The sequence below is a fragment of the Elgaria multicarinata genome, chromosome 20 (assembly GCF_023053635.1).
Source record: "Elgaria multicarinata webbii isolate HBS135686 ecotype San Diego chromosome 20, rElgMul1.1.pri, whole genome shotgun sequence".
In the NCBI taxonomy this organism is placed as follows: Eukaryota; Metazoa; Chordata; class Lepidosauria; order Squamata; family Anguidae; genus Elgaria; species Elgaria multicarinata.
The window spans coordinates 13,556,583-13,575,468 of NC_086190.1; the positions used below are offsets into that span (position 1 = coordinate 13,556,583).

General features: G+C 49.0%; 1 protein-coding gene across 1 annotated transcript in view; it reads right to left on the reverse strand.

The window, feature by feature from the left end:
- The window catches only part of TTLL10 (tubulin tyrosine ligase like 10), a 30,043-nt gene extending 11,804 nt beyond the window's left edge, over window positions 1-18,239 (reverse strand). The window contains exons 1-9 of the mRNA XM_063145454.1: window positions 18,148-18,239; window positions 16,956-17,086; window positions 13,224-13,307; window positions 12,402-12,431; window positions 9,871-10,039; window positions 8,151-8,269; window positions 6,624-6,738; window positions 4,561-4,646; window positions 4,121-4,292 (exon numbers count right to left, since the gene is read on the reverse strand). Coding sequence (XP_063001524.1) covers window positions 4,121-4,292; window positions 4,561-4,646; window positions 6,624-6,738; window positions 8,151-8,269; window positions 9,871-10,039; window positions 12,402-12,431; window positions 13,224-13,307; window positions 16,956-17,086; window positions 18,148-18,239 — 998 coding nt within the window. The remainder of the gene's footprint in view (window positions 1-4,120; window positions 4,293-4,560; window positions 4,647-6,623; window positions 6,739-8,150; window positions 8,270-9,870; window positions 10,040-12,401; window positions 12,432-13,223; window positions 13,308-16,955; window positions 17,087-18,147) is intronic.
- Between the last annotated feature and the right edge of the window lie 647 nt (window positions 18,240-18,886).

Consider the following 18,886-nt stretch of genomic DNA (forward strand, 5'->3'; position numbering starts at 1 on the left):
CTTACCTGCATCCGTCCGCGGTCCTGTGGCTGCTTCAACTGAGCCCAAGGACTCAAACAGGAAGACTAGGCCGCAACTGTGGCCTGGTCTTCCTGGTTGAGGCCTCGGGCTCAGTTGAAGCAGCCATGGGTCCACAGACGGACGCAGGTAAGGGAGAGGAGGGAGGGGGGTTTACCTGGCCCTGCAGCCGCTGCCCATGCGGCGACGGTGGCAGAGCCAGGTAAGGGGGAGGGGGGTCTTACCTGCGTCCGTCGTGGCCTGTCGCCACCTTCACTAGAGCCCGCGGCTCAACGAGGAAGTGTAGGCTGCAATTGGGGCCTACAGTTCCTGGTTGAGCCACGGGCTCTAGTCAAGCTGGGATGGGCCAGGATGGACACAGGTAAGGGGGAGGAGGGAGGGGGCCTTACCTGGCACCACTCCCCATCACTGCAGAGCTCCGACTCGGAGCCAGAGCTCTGCAGCAGAGCGGAGTGGCCCCTAGGCAGATCGAGGCAGGGCGGAGCGGGCCCGACCCGCAATTTGCGGATCGGGTTGAAGAGGATCGGGGGGTCCGTGCACATCCCTACTAAATACAAAATTGATTTATGGGACTCATCACCAGAGGATGTAGTGGCACCTACAGCAGTATCCCAAATTCCTAAATGTGCCCTCTGTTCCATAGAGGTTAGGAGCCTGGTTTATAGATGTCGCTGGGGTGACAGCTCCACGTATCCCTGCATCTTGCTCTCTGGGGAGTTGGAATGCAACAACCTCTGTGAAGATCACAGGCTGCTCACTACTGAGTCCTGCCCTGTGGCTGCTTATAGCTCACAAGGATTGAAGCCAGTGGAGGCTGGTGGCTCAAATTTTGGCGGGGCTGTGAATCCATTCTGGGTTTCATTCAGAACCCAGCGCTCTCCAAGGTGCTGAACCCTATCCCCAAAATGAGAGTCAGCACCTTGGGCAGCTCTTTTAGAATTCTGGCTGGTACTGACGGAAACTCGAAATGGATCTGCAGCTACATCGAAATCGGAGGCACCAGCCTCCCACTGGTTCGGGCCTACGGGTTTTGGGAGCCACAATTCGAAGGTGAAGGCAGAGGGAGACTGGCAGAGGCTGATCCCAAACTTATGGACCATGAATAGCACTGTTTTGTTTTGTTTAAAATATTCAAATAGCATTGTTTGTCATGATAAATAAGCTTTGTAATGAAACCCAGCTGTGCCGCGGGTATGGCTGAGGAAAAGGGTGTGTAGGCTCATCTCCCTGTCATTTCGATTTGATTCTTCTGGCCTCAGGCACTGCAGGATTGGATTGGATTTTTTTTCCTTCCTTTCTTTTAAAAACATCCACATTAAAAAGAAGACTATAAATAGTCATAAAAAGCTTAAGACGGGCAAGGCGTTAGCCTCGGATCCCAAAGGCGGGAGCTGCAGTTCCTCTCCGGGTTTCCGCCTCTCCGAGAGGATGGTTAGACACAGAGGGAGCGGCTGCAGCTGTTCAGCTGAGGCACAGCGTTCGGGGGGGGGGGGGCTTAATCAGCTCACACAATGCTGAGTCGTTCGCGTGCATCTGTCCCTTTGAAGCGCTCCTACGATTTCCAGACAGAAATAATCTCTAATCTCTCTCTCTGCCTGTCTTTCTCTCTCCCCACACCTGTTAAAATGCTAGTGAACTGTCTGCCGGTGACATCAAATTGGAAACAACGCCCTGCCCCCCTCCTCAACAACCTAAGCAAAGTCTTAGGTCACCAACAGCAGGAAACCGTTTGCCCCTGAATTCTCAAGCTCCATGCTGGGGGGAATAGATCATAGATCATAGAATAGCAGAGTTGGAAGGGGCCTACAAGGTCATCGAGTCCAACCCCCTGCTCAATGCAGGAATCCACCCTACAGCATCCCTGACAGATGGTTGAAACTGACAGGTAGTTCAAATTATTTGAACCGAGTTCTCATCAAGGCAGGCATGGTGGGGCACCAGAAGCCCACCCCCAATGAGAGCCCCCTGGAGTTGTGCCTCCCCATCCCCATTGCAACCTGCTTGTTCACCCGCCCCTCGCTCGGGCCCAGATCGGCGGCGGCCGGTGGCTCCGATTCCGGTGGGGCTGTGAATCCCTTCGGAGACGCAACTCGAAAGGAGCTATCTAAGGGGGCGAACCTATTTGGGGGGATAGGCTGCACCTTGGATAGCTCCTCCAGAGTTCTGGTTGGTTCCGGCCGAAATCTGGAATGGATTTGCAGCTTCACTGAAAGTGGTGACGCCGGGTTCCTCTGGCCCAGGCAACGGTGGTGTTGAGAAGGAGGAGGAGGAAGAGGAGCTGGTGACCACGGCGGTGAGAAGGTGGACTTGCTGAGGAAGGGGGCCACTGAGAATGCATTACCAACGAGCCTTCCAAAGCCTGGGACCACCACTGGAAACACATGTGTGTGGTGGACCCTGGGTCTGGTTTCGTCACCTGATTCTCAATCTTATCAAACGTCAGAGTTGTTACCCCAAGTTGGCAATTTGGATCTCGGCAAATAAGGAACCCCAGTCTGCTTTGGGGGGGGGGCGTATCTTTCCTGCCTGTCCAAGCTCACCCATCCATCTATCCATCATGGTGATGTCTCTAGTGACGGCCAAGGTTGGCATGCTGTGTGGACCGTTCCGTTCTCCAAATGGGGCTGGCGCCATGGTTGAGCAGATGCCAAGGGCCCACATCCTAGCAGGGGCCCATGGACAAGACCCCCCCCTGGAGCTCCTCCTCCTCTTCACCATGGCAACCTGCTTGCTCACCTGCCTCTCGCTCTGTCCCAGACAACGATGAAGGTGAGAAGGAGGAGCCGGAGATGCCACGGCCTCCTTGCTCCCCGGCTCTCTGCTGGCCCAGAATCAGGGCCGGTGTCAAGGGTAGGCATGTATGGCCACTTGCTGAGGGCCCCACATCCCAGCAGGGCCCCACAGACAGGAGTTCATGATTGCCACCATCGTGTTCACTCTGCCTGTCCAGCAAGCAAGAGGTAGCCATGATGAGAAAGCGGATGAAGAGCAATCATCTACTGGCAACAACAGTGGTGAGAAGTTTGGCTCACCAAGGGAGGGCCCACCCATTAAGGGTGTCTTGCCCAACGGCCCTCCAAAACCTGGAACCAGAGCCGAGGGCCCGCTTTTACGTAGCCAAAACAGCACCTCCCTCACACAAAAGGGAGGCAGACTCTTTAGGGAGGCAAAACAAAGCGATAAACGACCTACCCCGGAACAACTACCCCCCAAACAGTCCAATGAGGACTGATCATCCTCAGGAGCCACGGAATGCCGAACGATTGTCATGGCAAAGGAAGCGGAATGGAGTTTCCCGCCAAAGGACATGGCCGGCTAGCCGCCGCCCTGAATGCATCCCAAAGGGTTACATTCCAGGAGCTCGCATTTCTGCAAGGAAGCCCATGTGAGGAGGAGAACATTCCCAAGCCGTTCCCTCTCCGCTCCGCGTGCCCCATGTTCCCACTCAAATACAATGGTTAGCATTCCCGAAAGACAGGGGTGCAGAAGATCAGTTCTAACGGCTAAATCTGCCCCACCTGGAATTCCAATCCAGCCCTCTGGAGCTTTGCCCCTTTCGCCTGACTTCCCCAGCTATTGTGCAGGTATCTCCCCAATCTGATGAAGTTGAAAAGCTTCTCCTACTGCGTAGTGACTTGCAGTAAGAGCTGTAAGCTAACAGATTTATTTGATGAATCACTGCGTTGACATCGCCGCCATTTTTCCCCATCCTGCAAGGCAGCTGACATGGGCCTCCTGCCCTCCAATTTAGCCTCACAACAACCCTGCAAGGGAGGCGTGGCGGAGAGCCAGTGACCAGCCCGAAGTCACCCAGGGAGCTTCGTGGCCATCCGTGGTCTAGAACCCTGATCTTCTGAGTCCAAGTCCAGTACCCTAATCACTACCGTACACCGGATCTCAGCATCACCTAGGATGGTTTCTGATATTCCCACCCCCTTCACCTTTGGCCACGCCCTCCCATTGGAACATGTGCCTTCTTTTGGCCCTCTGGCTGAAAGGGATTCCACAGCCCTGGCGTAAGAGTCCCCGGTGTTTCTCACCAGCCATCAGCTGGAGAGAGAGGGCAGCTGTAACAGAACCTCCACATTGCCGGATTCTCTACCTTTGCACTATTCTCGCCGGGGGGTTCTTGTAGGGGAGCTTCTTGTACTGAGGATCTTCCTCCATGCTGTGGAGTTTGGCTTCCAACTCTTTGACCTCGGTTTGGTTTTTCAGGAGGAAAATTCCCCGGCCTTGGTTTGAGCTGGTGGGCTTACAGATCCAGATATGAGGTTCTGCCAAGAGACAAATCGTGAGCCAAGTTTTATTCATGCATTTATTCGTTTTGTGGGTATCTCGCCTTCCTGCTAAACAAAATGACACTCAACATGGCAACCGACTTTGGATCAGAGCGGGATCAGAGTATTATGACTCTAGCCTTCTCCAATCTGGCACTCCCCCCGCCCCAGATGTGTCAGGCTACAATTCCCATCTTTCCCAGGCCACATGCTGGCTGCGGGGTGATGGGATGTGTAATCAAAGTCCAAAGCTCCTATCATTCACCTCTATATATTTCAAAGAAGATTTCTCTCTCGTCTTTGGTGTCCAGGCGGAAAGTCTCAGGGAAAAACTCTTCCATTCTCAGCATTCTGCAAAAATCCATGATAATGTGGGTTCAAATATGCATGTCCTTCATGCAAGGATATGCAACTTCATGAAACAGTGACTGGCATGTGTGAAGCAGCCATCGGAGATCAGAAACCATGGGTAGATCTTTCACATTGGTTTACATCCCCCCTCACCACCACAAACAAAATTTAGGTTCAATGGAGGCAGTTCATCCTTGAGAAATATCATAGAATCATAGAATAGCAGAGTTGGAAGGGGCCTACAAGGCCATCGAGTCCAACCCCCTGCTCAAAGCAGGAATCCACCCTAAAGCATCCCTGACAGATGGTTGTCCAGCTGCCTCTTGAAGGCCTCTAGTGTGGGAGAGCCCACAACCTCCCCAGATAACCGGTTCCATTGTCGTACTGCTCTAACAGTCAGGAAGTTTTTCCTGATGTCCAGCTGGAATCTGGCTTCCTTTAACTTGAGCCCATTATTCCGTGTCCTGCACTCTGGGAGGATCGAGAAGAGATCCTGGCCCTCCTCTGTCTGACAACCTTTTAAGTATTTGAAGAGTGCTCTCATGTCTCCCCTCAATCTTCTCTTCTCCAAGGCTCAACAGGCCCAGTTCTTTCAGTCTCTTTTCACAGGGCTTTGTTTCCAGACCCCTGATCATCCTGGATCATCCATGATTCCTCACAATACGCTACTAGCCAATCAGGGAGCCCATTTTGATGAGTTCATGATCCCTGATAGTCCACGTTTGAAACATCTGGATTCAAGCTTATGAATTATGAATGCCAGTGTTGTTGAATTTTTGCTCTTCAATGTTGGTTGTTGTTTTTGTTTTTGTTGATGTTTTTAAAAAATAAAATCTAGAGCTTTTCTAGACGAGGTTGTTAACCTACTGTATCTACTCCTGGTTTCATCACAGAATTGAGATTTATTATTATTCATTGCATTTCCAATAGCTGAAGCTCTCTGGCTGGTTCACAAAAATTGATGCTAAATACTTTACCTAAAATGATATTTAAGTCCTTAATGTAATTAAAGCTGTAGTCTAATGTTCCCACATTTTATGTTCAGTACTTATTACTCTAAGCCTGATGCTCAACTCTTGAAAGATTTGCTCATCAAGAAAGAAGACCCTGTTTAACATCTGCATGATTTGATCTCTATATGAAGAGCTTTCCTTTTCCTGCCTTTCCATACTTTCCGCTATATAACCTCTAGAGGGCATTGTGGTATAGTGGAATAATGCAGTTATACTAGGTGGGAATTGCGCGTTGTTTCGGGATGGAAAAAGAGTACTGCATTTTCCCTGCTTCAAAAAAACACGCAAAAAAAAAACCCCTACGCAAATGCCCGTAAAAAACAGAAACGAAACTAGATGGTGTGAATGAGTGAGGAACGATAAAGCCCCTAATGTACCATTACTGAATGTTAAGGTAATAAGGAGATTTCATCAATTTGCCAAAGTCAATGTTTTTTGCAAAATATTGTCATTGCTCCTCCTCTCAGCCTCACAAAGCAAACAGCATCCATCATTAAGAACTCAGCTACTGTCAAGCAGAGCGAATGGTACTGCCTGCATAAATTCTGCAAATGGAGCCCATTTGCATATTTTCTCTTATTTTGCATAATGCTGCAATATTGACTTTGGCCGTGTTTCATAATTTATTACAGGCCCGCCGAATGCTGTCAGGCAAATATTTTCAGCCTAAAAAAAAAGGGGGGGCATTTGGGGCCCTCAAAAATATTCCTCAGAAGTTTACCTTCCTTTGCTCACTGTTTACTATTCCTTCCAGCTCTAGGAACATATGTATTTTAATGGAAATTGAATTCAGAAGCTGAATACTGAACATTTCCCTATACTTCCTCCAAATGCACACAGCCCTGGCATCCCCAGAAGCTGAATATATCTTCCAGAAGTCACTACATTGATGAAACAAATAAATGGACGTGCGCGTGTCAGGGGTGGTGACGGTTAAGCATGCACAAATGGAGGTGGGTCTTACTTGTTGGTCCTGTTGATCTTCCTCATCACCCGCTCATACTCCCTGAGGTTCAACAAAAGGCCGATCTTTGTGGTGATTATCTTGTTGTTCGGGATTTGGTAAAGAAGCTGTTCTCCTGTGAGGGAAGGAAGAGCAAGAGGCAATGTGGCATGATGCGGGGATGGATGGACCACATGGATGGATGATGGATCACATGGACCAGTGTGGACCACATGGATGGATGATGGACCACGTGGTCAGTGAGGCATGATGGGTGGATGGATGGACCACATGGACCAGTGAGGCATGATGGGTGGATGGACCAGTGTGGACCACATGGATGGATGATAGACCAGTGAGGCATGATGGGTGGATGGATGGACCACATGGACCAGTGTGGACCACATGGATGGATGATGGACCAGTGAGGCATGATGGGTGGATGGATGGACCACATGGACCAGTGTGGACCACATGGATGGATGATGGACCATGTGGTCAGTGAGGCATGATGGGTGGATGGATGGACCACATGGACCAATGAGGCATGATGGGTGGATGGACCAGTGTGGACCACATGGATGGATGATGGACCAGTGAGGCATGATGGGTGGATGGATGGACCACATGGATCAGTGGGGGCCACATGGATGGATGATAGACCAGTGAGGCATGATGGGTGGAAGAATGACTACATGGATGGATGGACCACATGGATCAGTGTAGACCACATGGATGGATGGCCGACATGGCTGGGTGGACCACATGGACCACATGTGCAACATAGAATTTATGGAACCAGGAGTTGTGCCAAAATGCTTGACCCATTTTGCAGCCCTATTTCACAGGCACTGAAATGGGGCAGGGGGGCACTGGAGCAATTTTGGAGGTGGATGAGAAATGGGGGAAATTCAGAGGGCTTAACACAAGGATTGGATGAAACTGTCCATTCTTGTTTTTTTCTCAATTTCTCATTTTTCCAGCCTAAGGATCATTTCGTCCTGAACTGTGGGCATTTCTTTTCTTTTCTTTTCTTTTCTAATTTAAAAAGAAAAGTGTGCCATGAAAACCCCTTTTCTCCTAATTTTTGTATTTTTGTATACAATCTGGCCTAAGAAACACATTTTTTTTTTGCAAGGACATTTGCTAATAGGCTGCCATATATGTGTGTGGGTGTGTTATTTTCACAAGTAGATGCATTGCTGCATGCAGTTTCCCTAGATATACTAATTTTTTGTACGGAATATCGCAGAACTCTACTGGAAATACAGAGAGGTGTGACTATCAAAGGGTCACTGAGTCCTTTGGTTCGGAAGTATGGAATTAGGTGAATTTGCATTACATTTCTCCTGCATTCCCTACTGAGATGAGCTGTGTTTGACCTCACTGCTGATATATATATATATATATATATATATATATATATATATATATGTGTGTGATCAAACTTACAGATATGCACACCCTCATACCCAATAGACCTGAGAGAAAGCTCTGGGTGAGAATTTGGCCAGACCAGCTCTCTGCCTTCCCATTGGACCCCGTTACCTTCTCGGAAATTGTAATAGGTGTCCCGAAACTTGGTCTCGCACCATTTCAGGATGTAATCCTCCCTCCGGTTGTCATGGATACGCTGCCAACCTTTGCTCTTGCAGTAAACGTTGAGTCTGCGCCGGAGCAAGAAAATGTTCTGGTTATTTATCTGAGGAAGATGTAGGAGAAGGAATTGCAGAGGTCCTCCAAGCCTTTGACGAAAGGCCGGGTTAACCCTGAGGCCTTGGATGCCTGAAAAATCTCATCCTGGCTCACTCCACAAGCACATTAATGGGGTCAGATTCCACCACCCCCTAACTATTGAGAGATGAGGCCTCCCCTTGGTGTTGAAGAAACCAGGAATGAAGCAGTATATAAAAGAAACCACTGAGAGAGTGTTTCCTCTGATTAGCTGTTGTCAAAAAGGCTCCCTTGCTGTGTCCCAGCTGGACATCAGGAAAAACTTCCTGACTGTTAGAGCAGTACAACAATGGAACCAGTTACCTAGGGAGGTTGTGGGCTCTCCCACACTAGAGGCCTTCAAGAGGCAGCTGGACAATCATCTGTCAGGTATGCTTTAGGGTGGATTCCTGCCTTGAGCAGGGGGTTGGACTCGATGGCCTTGTAGGCCCCTTCCAACTCTGCTATTCTATGATTTTATGAAATGCTGTCCTAGATGTTTTTTTGAGGTCAGCTAATGGTCAATTAATGGATACCAATCCAGGTTTGAACTTCAGCCTTCCTGGCCGAGTTTGATCTGCCTGGGATCCCAATCTGGCCATTTGGGGTTTCCCAGAATTCCCCTTTCTCTCAACCACTGACCATTGAGTGGTTTCCTGCTTTTTGTGTCCCAAAGCCAGCAGCAGTAAAAGCTTTACACTACAATGTACTGGCATTTTCTGTATTTTGGCCATGCCCCCTTCACCATTGGCCCTGCCCACCATCAGAATGCGGCCCCTGAGAACTTCTCCAAACTTCAATCCGGCCCCTAGCCTGCAAGAGGTTCCCCATGCCTGCTCTAGGTGACCACACTTCCTGATCCCTGGGGAACGTAGAACTAGGGTGACCATATTTTGGAAACCAAAAAGGAGGACAACATGGTCGCCATGTTAAAATTATTTTTAAAAAATATTTTTAAAACCTCGAACTTTTTTTAAAAAATCCTAAAACTCAATGGATGGATAGATCTGTTTCAAATTTGGTATGGCTAAAGCTCTACCTAAAAGCAACCATGGTGCCAAGTTTCATCTCTTTATCTTTAAAAATGACGATTTTAAAAATAATAATTTTAAAACCTTAATTTTTAAAAAAACCCTAAAAAAATCAACGGATTAATGGATCTGTTTCAAATTTGGTATGACTAAAGCCCTTCCTAAGAGCTACCGTCGTGCCAAGTTTCATGTCTTTATCTTTAAAAATGGCAGAGTTATAAGCATTTTTGTTAATTCCCATTGGAGCTGCTCTTTGGAGAAAATCCGGATTTCCCCTCCGCCTCCCGGATTTGTCATCAAAAACCCGGGCAAATCTGGGCAAATCCAGTCATATGGTCACCCTAGTAGAACTATAGCAGATGGAGGTGCTCTCAGTTGCAGTGCAACGGTTATGATGAGTCTGGGAGGCACATCCATGACAGCGACTTGGCTAAGTTCCATCAGCCAAACTGAGCTTAGCCCTGGGGGAAACAGGGTAATAGAAGTGATGAACGGAGGGCGATTCCAGCTCTGGGTATCCTTACATATCGACCCCATTTGCTCCTCCGAGGTAAAAGAAAGGCCCCAGGGTGGGCGCTTCTTCTGGCTTCTTCTCGTCTGGATGATTCATTTGGGGGGACGCCTTGGGGACACCTCTGAGCCCTTTGGATTTGGTTTCGTTCGTTGGCTCCCCCTCGGGCAGGTTGGGAATGCCTGGAACGGAAACGGAGGTGAAATATTAGGGGTGCAGAATTCCCCACCCTCCGGAACTGGCGGCAATGACATTTGACCGTAGAAGAAGAGGGAAAGGATTATTTCCAGACTGTTCCTGAGTTGTTGTGGTTCACTTCATAAGTCGCATTGCAGCCTGCTCTCATTTGCATCCGAAGCTGGCGTTTTACACTGAAACGTTTTACATGTTAAAATGTGTTTGTTTCTTCAAAAATGTTTTTAGAACTTATAAACTGGATGCACAATCACGGGTTGGTTTTGTGACCTATCCTAGGGGCCTGATGAATGCCTGCACTTCAAGATTTCCCACTATACCTCTTTGTACGTGGGATGTGCCGGTGGTGCCATTTTGCTCTTAGCCGTAGGCATCAAAATGTTTCAGCCTTAAACCGCCCCGTTGCTGGACCACATGGACCCAAGAACTGATTTGGCCTGTGGTGGGTCCATAGATTTACCGTATTTCTTCGATTGTAAGATACCATCGATTGTAAGACACACACTAATTTCAGTACCACCGACAGAAAAAAAGCTTTGATTCTAAGAATAATGATCGCACCCGCGATTCTAGGATGCACCCCGTTTTTAGAGATGTTTATATGGGGAAAAAAGTGTGTCTTAGAATCAAAGAAATACAGTATATCAGTTGTTCCCAAAGTGTGCGGTACCGCCCCCTTGTTGGCGGTGGGACTGCATAGGGAGGCGTTAAGAGGCAAGGGGGTGGCAGGGGGGTGCTCAAGGTGGTCTTTTCCGAGAAGTGCCTCTCCAGAAGGTCTTAAAACCCAGGGACATTTTTATGGGAGAAGGTAGTTTGTTCCCAAGCCATATACGGGAAGAATCCACACATGTGTTAATGCCATTTAAGAAGAGTCCTTTTAACGGTGAATTGAAATGTTTCCAAAGCACCAAAACACTAATGAAGAGACATACCCTGCTTGGTGTGCCCCGCCACGCCGGCTGCAAAATAGAGGCATTCACTCTCTTTTCCCTCCCTCCCTCGGCAAGCCTGCGGCAGGTGCTTCGGATTTAGAATAAATATTCAATTAATTGTTACTATTTTGAATTTTATTGTTATTATCTTCCTGAGTGGGTCATTGAAAACTGCTATTCTGAATCATGATTTTTATAGGGTAGGGTAGGGGGCGCCCGGCATGAGTTTGTGGAACCAAGGGGGCGGTTACCTGAAAAAGTTTGGGAACCACTGATTTATATGATCATGTCGCTAATTATTATCTCATAGAAGCGGATCCTCGTTGCCAATTCATGCCATCCACTGTGACTCGGATGTGCCTGTTTTCCAGGAGAGGTCAGCAGGCCTGTATAAAGCCTATCGAATTTCACTGAGCCTGCAGGGAAGGAGATTCTCCTCTCTGGTGGCCAGGAAATGGGATCATTCCAATTAATGGGGTAGAGAAAGGGTTGGAGCAGACACATGACCCTGGAGTCAGGTTGGTAACTAATTAGCCTGGGGCTCAGCAATCCTCGAAGATTCCCATCTCTAACGCTGAGGCCCTTTGCAAGAGCAAAATTGGCTTTTGATTAACCCCGAGGAGATGAAGTCAGCATGAGGGCTGTGTGAATCTGGGAAGCCAGGGGCCATTGGTCAGCGCTGAGTCCTGAAAGTTTCATAGTGATTTGGGAGTACCACCATCACATACCTGCAGGTTTTTTTTTTTAAGGGTTTAATATAATTCTTTAAACTTTGGACCATGCATTAATAGAAGTATAGCTTCCAAATCACATGAGGTACTGGTTCCTCTCTATTTGGCCCTGGTTAGGCCTCATCTAGAGTATTGCGTCCAGTTCTGGGCTCCACAATTGAAGAACGATGCAGACAAGCTGGAGCGTGTTCAGAGGAGGGCAACCAGGATGATCAGGGGTCTGGAAACAAAGCCCTATGAAGAGAGACCGAAAGAACTGGTGCACCGATGCTACCAGGCAAACCCATGGGGTGAGCGGAGCACTGACTCTTGAGGGAACCCGCCAGGAGCCCTGTGAATGGGTGGGTGCTAAGTCTTGCACCAGCCCTGGTGTGAGACAATGGACAGTCGACATGGCTGAGTTTGAAAGTTGGGTTCCCATCAGGAACTGTAGCTGCAAATGGCAATGAAGACTAGGGCTGTGCTCCGCTCTGTTTCGGGTCGTAGAAGCGGAGCGTCCCGATCCGCCTCCGCCAAAGGAGGATCCGCATCAGGTTGGGGAGCTGCGGATCAAGGCGAAGCAATTCGCCTCCATCTGGAGCTCCAAACACAGGTAAGGGGGGAGGGGGCTCACCTGGCACAGCTGGCGTCGGTGCAGTCCATTCAGTGATGGCGGCGGAGCCAGGTAAGGAGGCAGGGGGGCTTACCTGTGTCCATCGCTGTCCGGCTGTTGAAGCCTGCGCCGGACCATGACGGAGGCAGGTAAGTGGGGGGAGGGGGGCTTACCTGGCTCAAACACCACCGCCATCCATGCGGTGATGGTGGCGGAGCCAGGCAAGGGCCCAGGGGGGAGGGGGGCTTATTCGGCCCTCATTTTGCCCCTCTTCCCCACTTACCTGCCTCCGCCGCCCGCCACGGAGGCAATTAAGTAGGGAAGGGGGAGCAAAATGTCGATCCGCCCCTCCGGATCTCGCTCCGGAGAGGGTCGGATCGGCCCGAAGCGGATCAGCCTGATCTGAAAGTTGCTGATCGGGCCACGAAGCGGTTTGGGGTGTCCGTGCACAGCCTTAACTAAGACTATTCAAGCCTCTGATCCCAGATACGAAAACTATCAATTCCCCTAAATTAAGGGTGTTGAACCTCTGGACCCTGGACCAAAACTGGCTTCCCTGACATCCCAATCGTGCCTTCCCAACGTCTTCAGATGGCCATGCCCCCTTTTTCCCAGCAGGGCGATCGTTTGGTGACTTCCCATCTCCCCCCCGCACCCGATTCTAGAAGGTTGAAATGCTCAGACATAGTGGCGGTCTTTGAGCTAAAAAAAATGCCATGTCCCTTCTGCGTTAGGCCCCTCCCACCACTGGACTGTGGCCCGCGAGAGCTTTCCAGGAAGGCGATACGGCCCCCGAGAGCTGAAAGAGGTTCAACAGCCCTGCATTACATCTGTACCGATGCTGTATTGGACAACCCATTGGTGCAACTGAATGGCTCTAAACACGGAAAAGGATGATGGTGGTCAGAATGCCTACTCTTTTGCTTCTGGGCCTGCAAGGCTTTCAGGACTGGGTTTTCATACACGTATTTGTTTCTCCAGCTGGCTGCGCACTTGAAATCTGCAAAGGAGGGAAATGAGAGGCTCTCGTTAGCGTCCACCTTCCTGTCCCAGAGAGTCATTTTCGGCGTGGACTGGGTGCAAGCGTAGCTGTAGGCCACCAAAAACGTTAGAGGAATCCTCAAGGGATCCAGTGACTCTGGACTAGAAACATAGAATAGTAGAGTTGGAAGGGGCCTACAAGGCCATCGAGTCCAACCCCCTGCTCAATGCAGGAATCCACCCTAAGGCATCCCCAACAGATGGTTGTCCAGCTGCCTCTTGAAGGCCTCTAGTGTGGGAGAACCCACAACCTCCCTAGGTCATGGGTTCCATTGTCATACTGCTCTAACCTTCAGGAAGTTTTTCCTGATGTCCAGCCAAAATCTGGCTTCCTGTAACATGAGCCCGTTATTCCGTGTCCCTGGGAGGATCGAGAAGAAATCCTGGCCCTCCTCTGCGTGACAACCTTTCAAGTATTTGAAGAGTGCTCTCCTGTCTCCCCTCAATCTTCTCTTCTCCAGGCTAAACCTGCCTAGTTCTTTCAGTCTCTCTTCATAGGGCTTTGTTTCCAGACCCCTGATCATCCTGGCTGCCCTCCTCTGAACACGCTCCAGCTTGTCTGCGTCCTTCTTGAATTGTGGAGCCCAGAACTGGACGCAATACTCTAGATGAGGCCTAACCAGGGCTGAATAGTTATCATAAGAACATAAGAACCATGCTGGGTCAGACCAAGGGTCCATCTAGTTTACACAGTTTACACAGTGTCCTACCAGATGTCAGCCAGGGACCTACAAAGCAGGACACAGTGCAACAGCTCCCTCCCACCCATGTTCCCCAGCAACTGGTGCACACAGGCTTATTGCCTCAAATACTGCACACAACCATCAGGGCTAGTAGCCATGGATAGCCTTCTCCTCTAGGACTTTATCCAACCCCCTTTTAAAGCCATCCGAATTGGCGGCCATCACTACATCTTGTGGGAGTGAGTTCCATAATTTAACGATGCACCGTGTGATAGCTTCTTCTTTTTCTGAAGGGATGCAAAAGACTGAATAGATTTTAATTGATTAATCGTGGATACATCAGGCTGCAATTCCACACTACGCACTCGCTGAGGACCAACCCCCTCGAACTCAGTGGATTGCAATCTATTGATTGCATTTGCCTATGCATACACATTCAAAACAAAATATTCCAATGAGGAATGTCAGAGAAATCAGCAATGGAACCAAATGAGTTCAGAGTTTTATGAATCTGATGCATTAAAAAAAATAAAACAGCCAAAAATGCTTATTTCCCCCCATGGGCTAAAGCATGAAACTGCAGCTGGGGGGGAATTGTGCCTTTTGTGGGAATTTGTGCATTTTCGCATATCTGCCAAAATTCAGGCACGCGCAAATTTGGAAACTAAACAAAAAATCGATCCCATCTGTGGGTGGGTGATGGAATGAAAGCCGCCAGACAATTTGCAAAACACGGACGGAACAGAGTTTACACTTTTCATTCATCCCTAATTCCAATGTTGCAAAACAAGAAATATCCTCTTTCTTTCTTTGAGTATGGTGGACACATGTAGTTCCAGTTTGCAGACACATTGAATTGTGCAGACGCATGGATTTTTGGCGGTGTGTAAGCTATTAGAAAAGGTTTCTTTTGACTCAGAGCTGTGCATAGAACCACGTTTCTGTGGGAGCTCAAGATTTTGCATTGGCTATAGAAGTCCAGCTTTGGAATTCGTTTTTTTTTTTTAATCACTGGGACATTTCTGGGCCCTGTAGCTGCAGCGGTATGCCAGAATGTGTGTGCAGGTAAACGGGAAAATGTCAGATGGCAGAGAATTTGCACAGTGAAGTTGTTAGCCTTCGAAGGAGGGCCTTTGCTGCTCCTGTCATTGTTAGGAGCGGCAAAATTAAATATCCAGTCATTTAAAAATAAATGCGAAATGTTCCGAGTGTTGTTTCCTGTATCAGCTCCTCTCTAATGGGCTCAGAGGCGCTGGGGTCAAAATGCTCGTAACGTTCCACCCCCCAGGGTGAAGACCACAATCATCCAGGTTGAATATTAGCGTCCCCAGTAGGAAAGGTTTCCGGATAATAGCATTAGATTACCCATGTGTGTGTGTGGGGGGGGGATTAAACAATAGACAGGTTAGCCCATGATAATACTAGCAAGAGATATGACATCTTCAGGCCTGGGTGATATTTCTGAGAGAGAGAGAGAGAGAGAGAGAGGGAGGGAGGACTCAATTTCTCAACAGTGTCCACGATGCGCAACCGAACACATGGACAGATGGGAAAGCAAGTTGCAATGGTGTAGAGGAGGCGCAAGGCCAGAGGGGTCTCGTTAGTGGGCCCTTTACTGGGTTGTGGGCTCTTGGCGAGGGCCCAATCATTTCGACCCTTGACGCCGACCCTGCGCATGAATGTCACTTTCTCTTAGCGCTGGGTGAAATTTTCGGAAGCCTTAAAGTTCACCCCAGATTTGGACAGGCGTAAAAAAGGGGGTGTGCGGGTGGGTGTGAAAGTGGCACACCTCGGTCTCATTTGAAGGGGGCGGGGATGTATTTTGAGGTGGGGCGTGTTCTTCTGGCATTTGCCCGCCTCACTGCTGTCATGCACCTGGAATTACGACGCATTATGGCGCATCATGGTTCCAAGGGGTAACCTGAGAGAAATGACAACCCCCCCACTCTAAATTTATTTCCGCCCCACACAAGAAAATCCCCACACCCTTCACAGCCTCCAAATGAGATGGTGAAAGTGGTGGCAGAGGGTTTCCTCGGGTCCATGTTTACATACGCGCATGCGTTTATATATTCCCATCACAAAAGTACACGCAACTATGGCCTAGTCCTCCTTGCTTCTGTGCTGCACCAAACTGCAGCTGTGGGCTTCTGTTACTCACATGCAAACCCAGATGTCATGCCCTGCATGTAGAAGTCTAGCATGTCAAAGAGAACCCTTCCCCGCAAGATGCTAGCTTTCTATGCAGCGGGGACCGCTTGCCCGTCGGCTTTTGTGGATGAGTTTCCTGAAGCTCACTTTCAGGCTCCTATTACTCACATGAAAACCCAGACGTCATGCCCTGCATGTAGAAGTCTAGCATGTCAAAGAGAATCCTTCTCCCCAAGATGCTAGCTTTCTATGCAGCGGGGACCGCTTGCCCGGCGGCTTTTGTTGATGAGTTCCCTGAAATTCACTTTCAGGCTCCTATTACTCACATGCAAATCCAGACATCATGCCCTGCATGTAGAAGTCTAGCATGTCAAAGAGAACCCTTCCCCCCAAGCTGCTAGCTTTCTATGCAGCGGGGACCACTTGCCCGGCGGCTTTTGTGGATGAGTTTTCCAAAGCTGACTTTGACGTGAGGAAGAGGTGTTTTGAATACGGTTAGCAATTGTCTTTTCCAGCTGCTCGCTCCTATGGGCTTAACCAGCTGCTTTTTCCGAAGAAAAACCAAGATTTCAACACAATCTGCTCTTGCATTTCATTATAATACCACTACCAGTGATGGCGTTTGAGCACTTCTCAAAGCCCTGAGGAGGGCATAAGTGCTTGGCCCCATGGCGTGACCTCACCTCCTTGCCTACGAGACGGTGCGCTCTTCACCCGTTGTCTGCTGTTTCCTAGGTGACTTTCGGCCGCGGCTGTCCCCTTACGGGTCTCACCTTCAATGTTGTAGTACGGGTACCAACAGAAGCCTAAGCGAAGGGCAGCTGCTTTCTCAGTGGCATCCAGAGGTCTTAAATTCATCCATCCTACAAGGCAGAGCAACTTGATAAGAACTGACGTGGCTGTCCTGGAAGGGCAGACCGGGGCCGTGGCTCAGTGTCAAAGCATCCCTTTTGCATGCAGAAGGTCTCCGGTTCAATCCTCGACATCTCCAGGTCGGGCCAGAAAAAAATCTCATGAGCCACTGCCAGTCAGTGTCGACAATACCGGTTTGTTTATTTATTTATTTATTGCATTTCTATCCCACCTTCCCACCCTCACCAAAGGAACCCAAGGCAACATACATAATCCTCTCTATTTTGTCCTCACAACAACCACTCTGCAAGGTAGGTTGGACTGAGAGTCAGTGACCGGCCCAAAGTCACCCAGTGGGTTTCCGTGGCCGAGTGGGGACTAGAACCCAGATCTCCTGACTCCCAGTCCGACACTCTAACCACTACACCACACTGGCTCCTGGGCTAGAAGGACCGAGGGTCTCTGATTCAACATAACACAGCTTCCTAAGTACCTAACAGTGGGGCATTTTTCAAGCCTTGGTTTTCCCACACTGGCTGGCAATGATGGCTGGCCATGATGTAGTCCAACACATCTGGATTGCACCAGATTGGGGAAGGTTGTTTGAGTTGACATTGGTGTGTGTGTGTGTGTGTGTTTATTTTATTTTTAGGAATTTCACCTGCTTTCCCTCTGAACTGTCATGCACCCACTGGGGATCTGGAGGTTTCCAGTAAGTAAATAAAAATGAGGGATAAATCCGCTGAGTTTTTGGAGTGACGAAGTGGGGTTTTAGAGCTGGAGCATGAAACTCAATATAACTCTGATTCTTGGCTGATTCTTTACAAACTGTCACAATGGATGAAGAGTTCGGTCTCACAAACGGCTCCCAGCTCATCTTATGATTTAATCAAAGCTCTTGAGCTCAAAATCGTCTCTCTCCCTCCCTCTCTCTCTCTGCTTGAAGCTCATTAGCCCTTTTGACTGCCTCTCACCGCTTAATTAAGAAACACAGCCTGCGTCCGAGAGCAAGGCCGTGTCTTTTAATGAGCGGTGATTGACAGAAAAGAAGTGGGAAGATTTTTTTAAAAAAGAAAAGAAAAGAAAAACGTCCTTTTCTCATTTTTTAAAAACCCTCTCGGGATCGCTTCCTCCGAATCGCAAGCCGATTCGCCATTTAGATGGATGCGATCACATTCATCGTCCCTGTCCCCATGGAAGTCCATGGGGCGGAAGACGCATAGGGTTTTGAGAAACAAAGGCTGCCGCATGTTTTGATCCTTTCGTTACACTTCAAAGGTGGCCAGAGGAGGCCTACCTAGGGTTCCCCAGGAGGCCCCGCCTACTTCTTGTGGCCACGCCCCTTCTGCTAGTCCCGCCCCTTCCCCACCACCACTGGTTATTTGTTGGTTATCCACTTTTCCCCTCATTCTATGCCGCTCCTAAAGCTCAGTTACTGAGAGTAAGAGCTTTTGAAACTCAAATATGCCACCATTTTGGCCCCTCCCCATTTTGCCTTTGGCCACAACCACCCCTGAAGTGTGGCCCCTCCCAAGCTCTCCTCAAAAATATAGGGTGGCCATTTGAAAAGGAGGACAGGGCTCCTGTATCTTTAACAGTTGTATTGAAAAGGGAATTTCAGCAGGTGTCATTTGTAGACATGCAGCACCTAGTGAAATCCCCTCTTTGTCACAACAGTTAAAGCTGCAGGAGCTATACTAGAGTGACCAGATTTAAAAGAGGGCAGGGCTCCTGCAGCTTCAGCTGTTGTGATGAAGAGGGAATTTCACCAGGTTGCCCATATATACAAATGACACCTGCTGAAATTCCCTTTTCAATACAACTGTTAAAGATACAGGAACCCTGTCCTCCT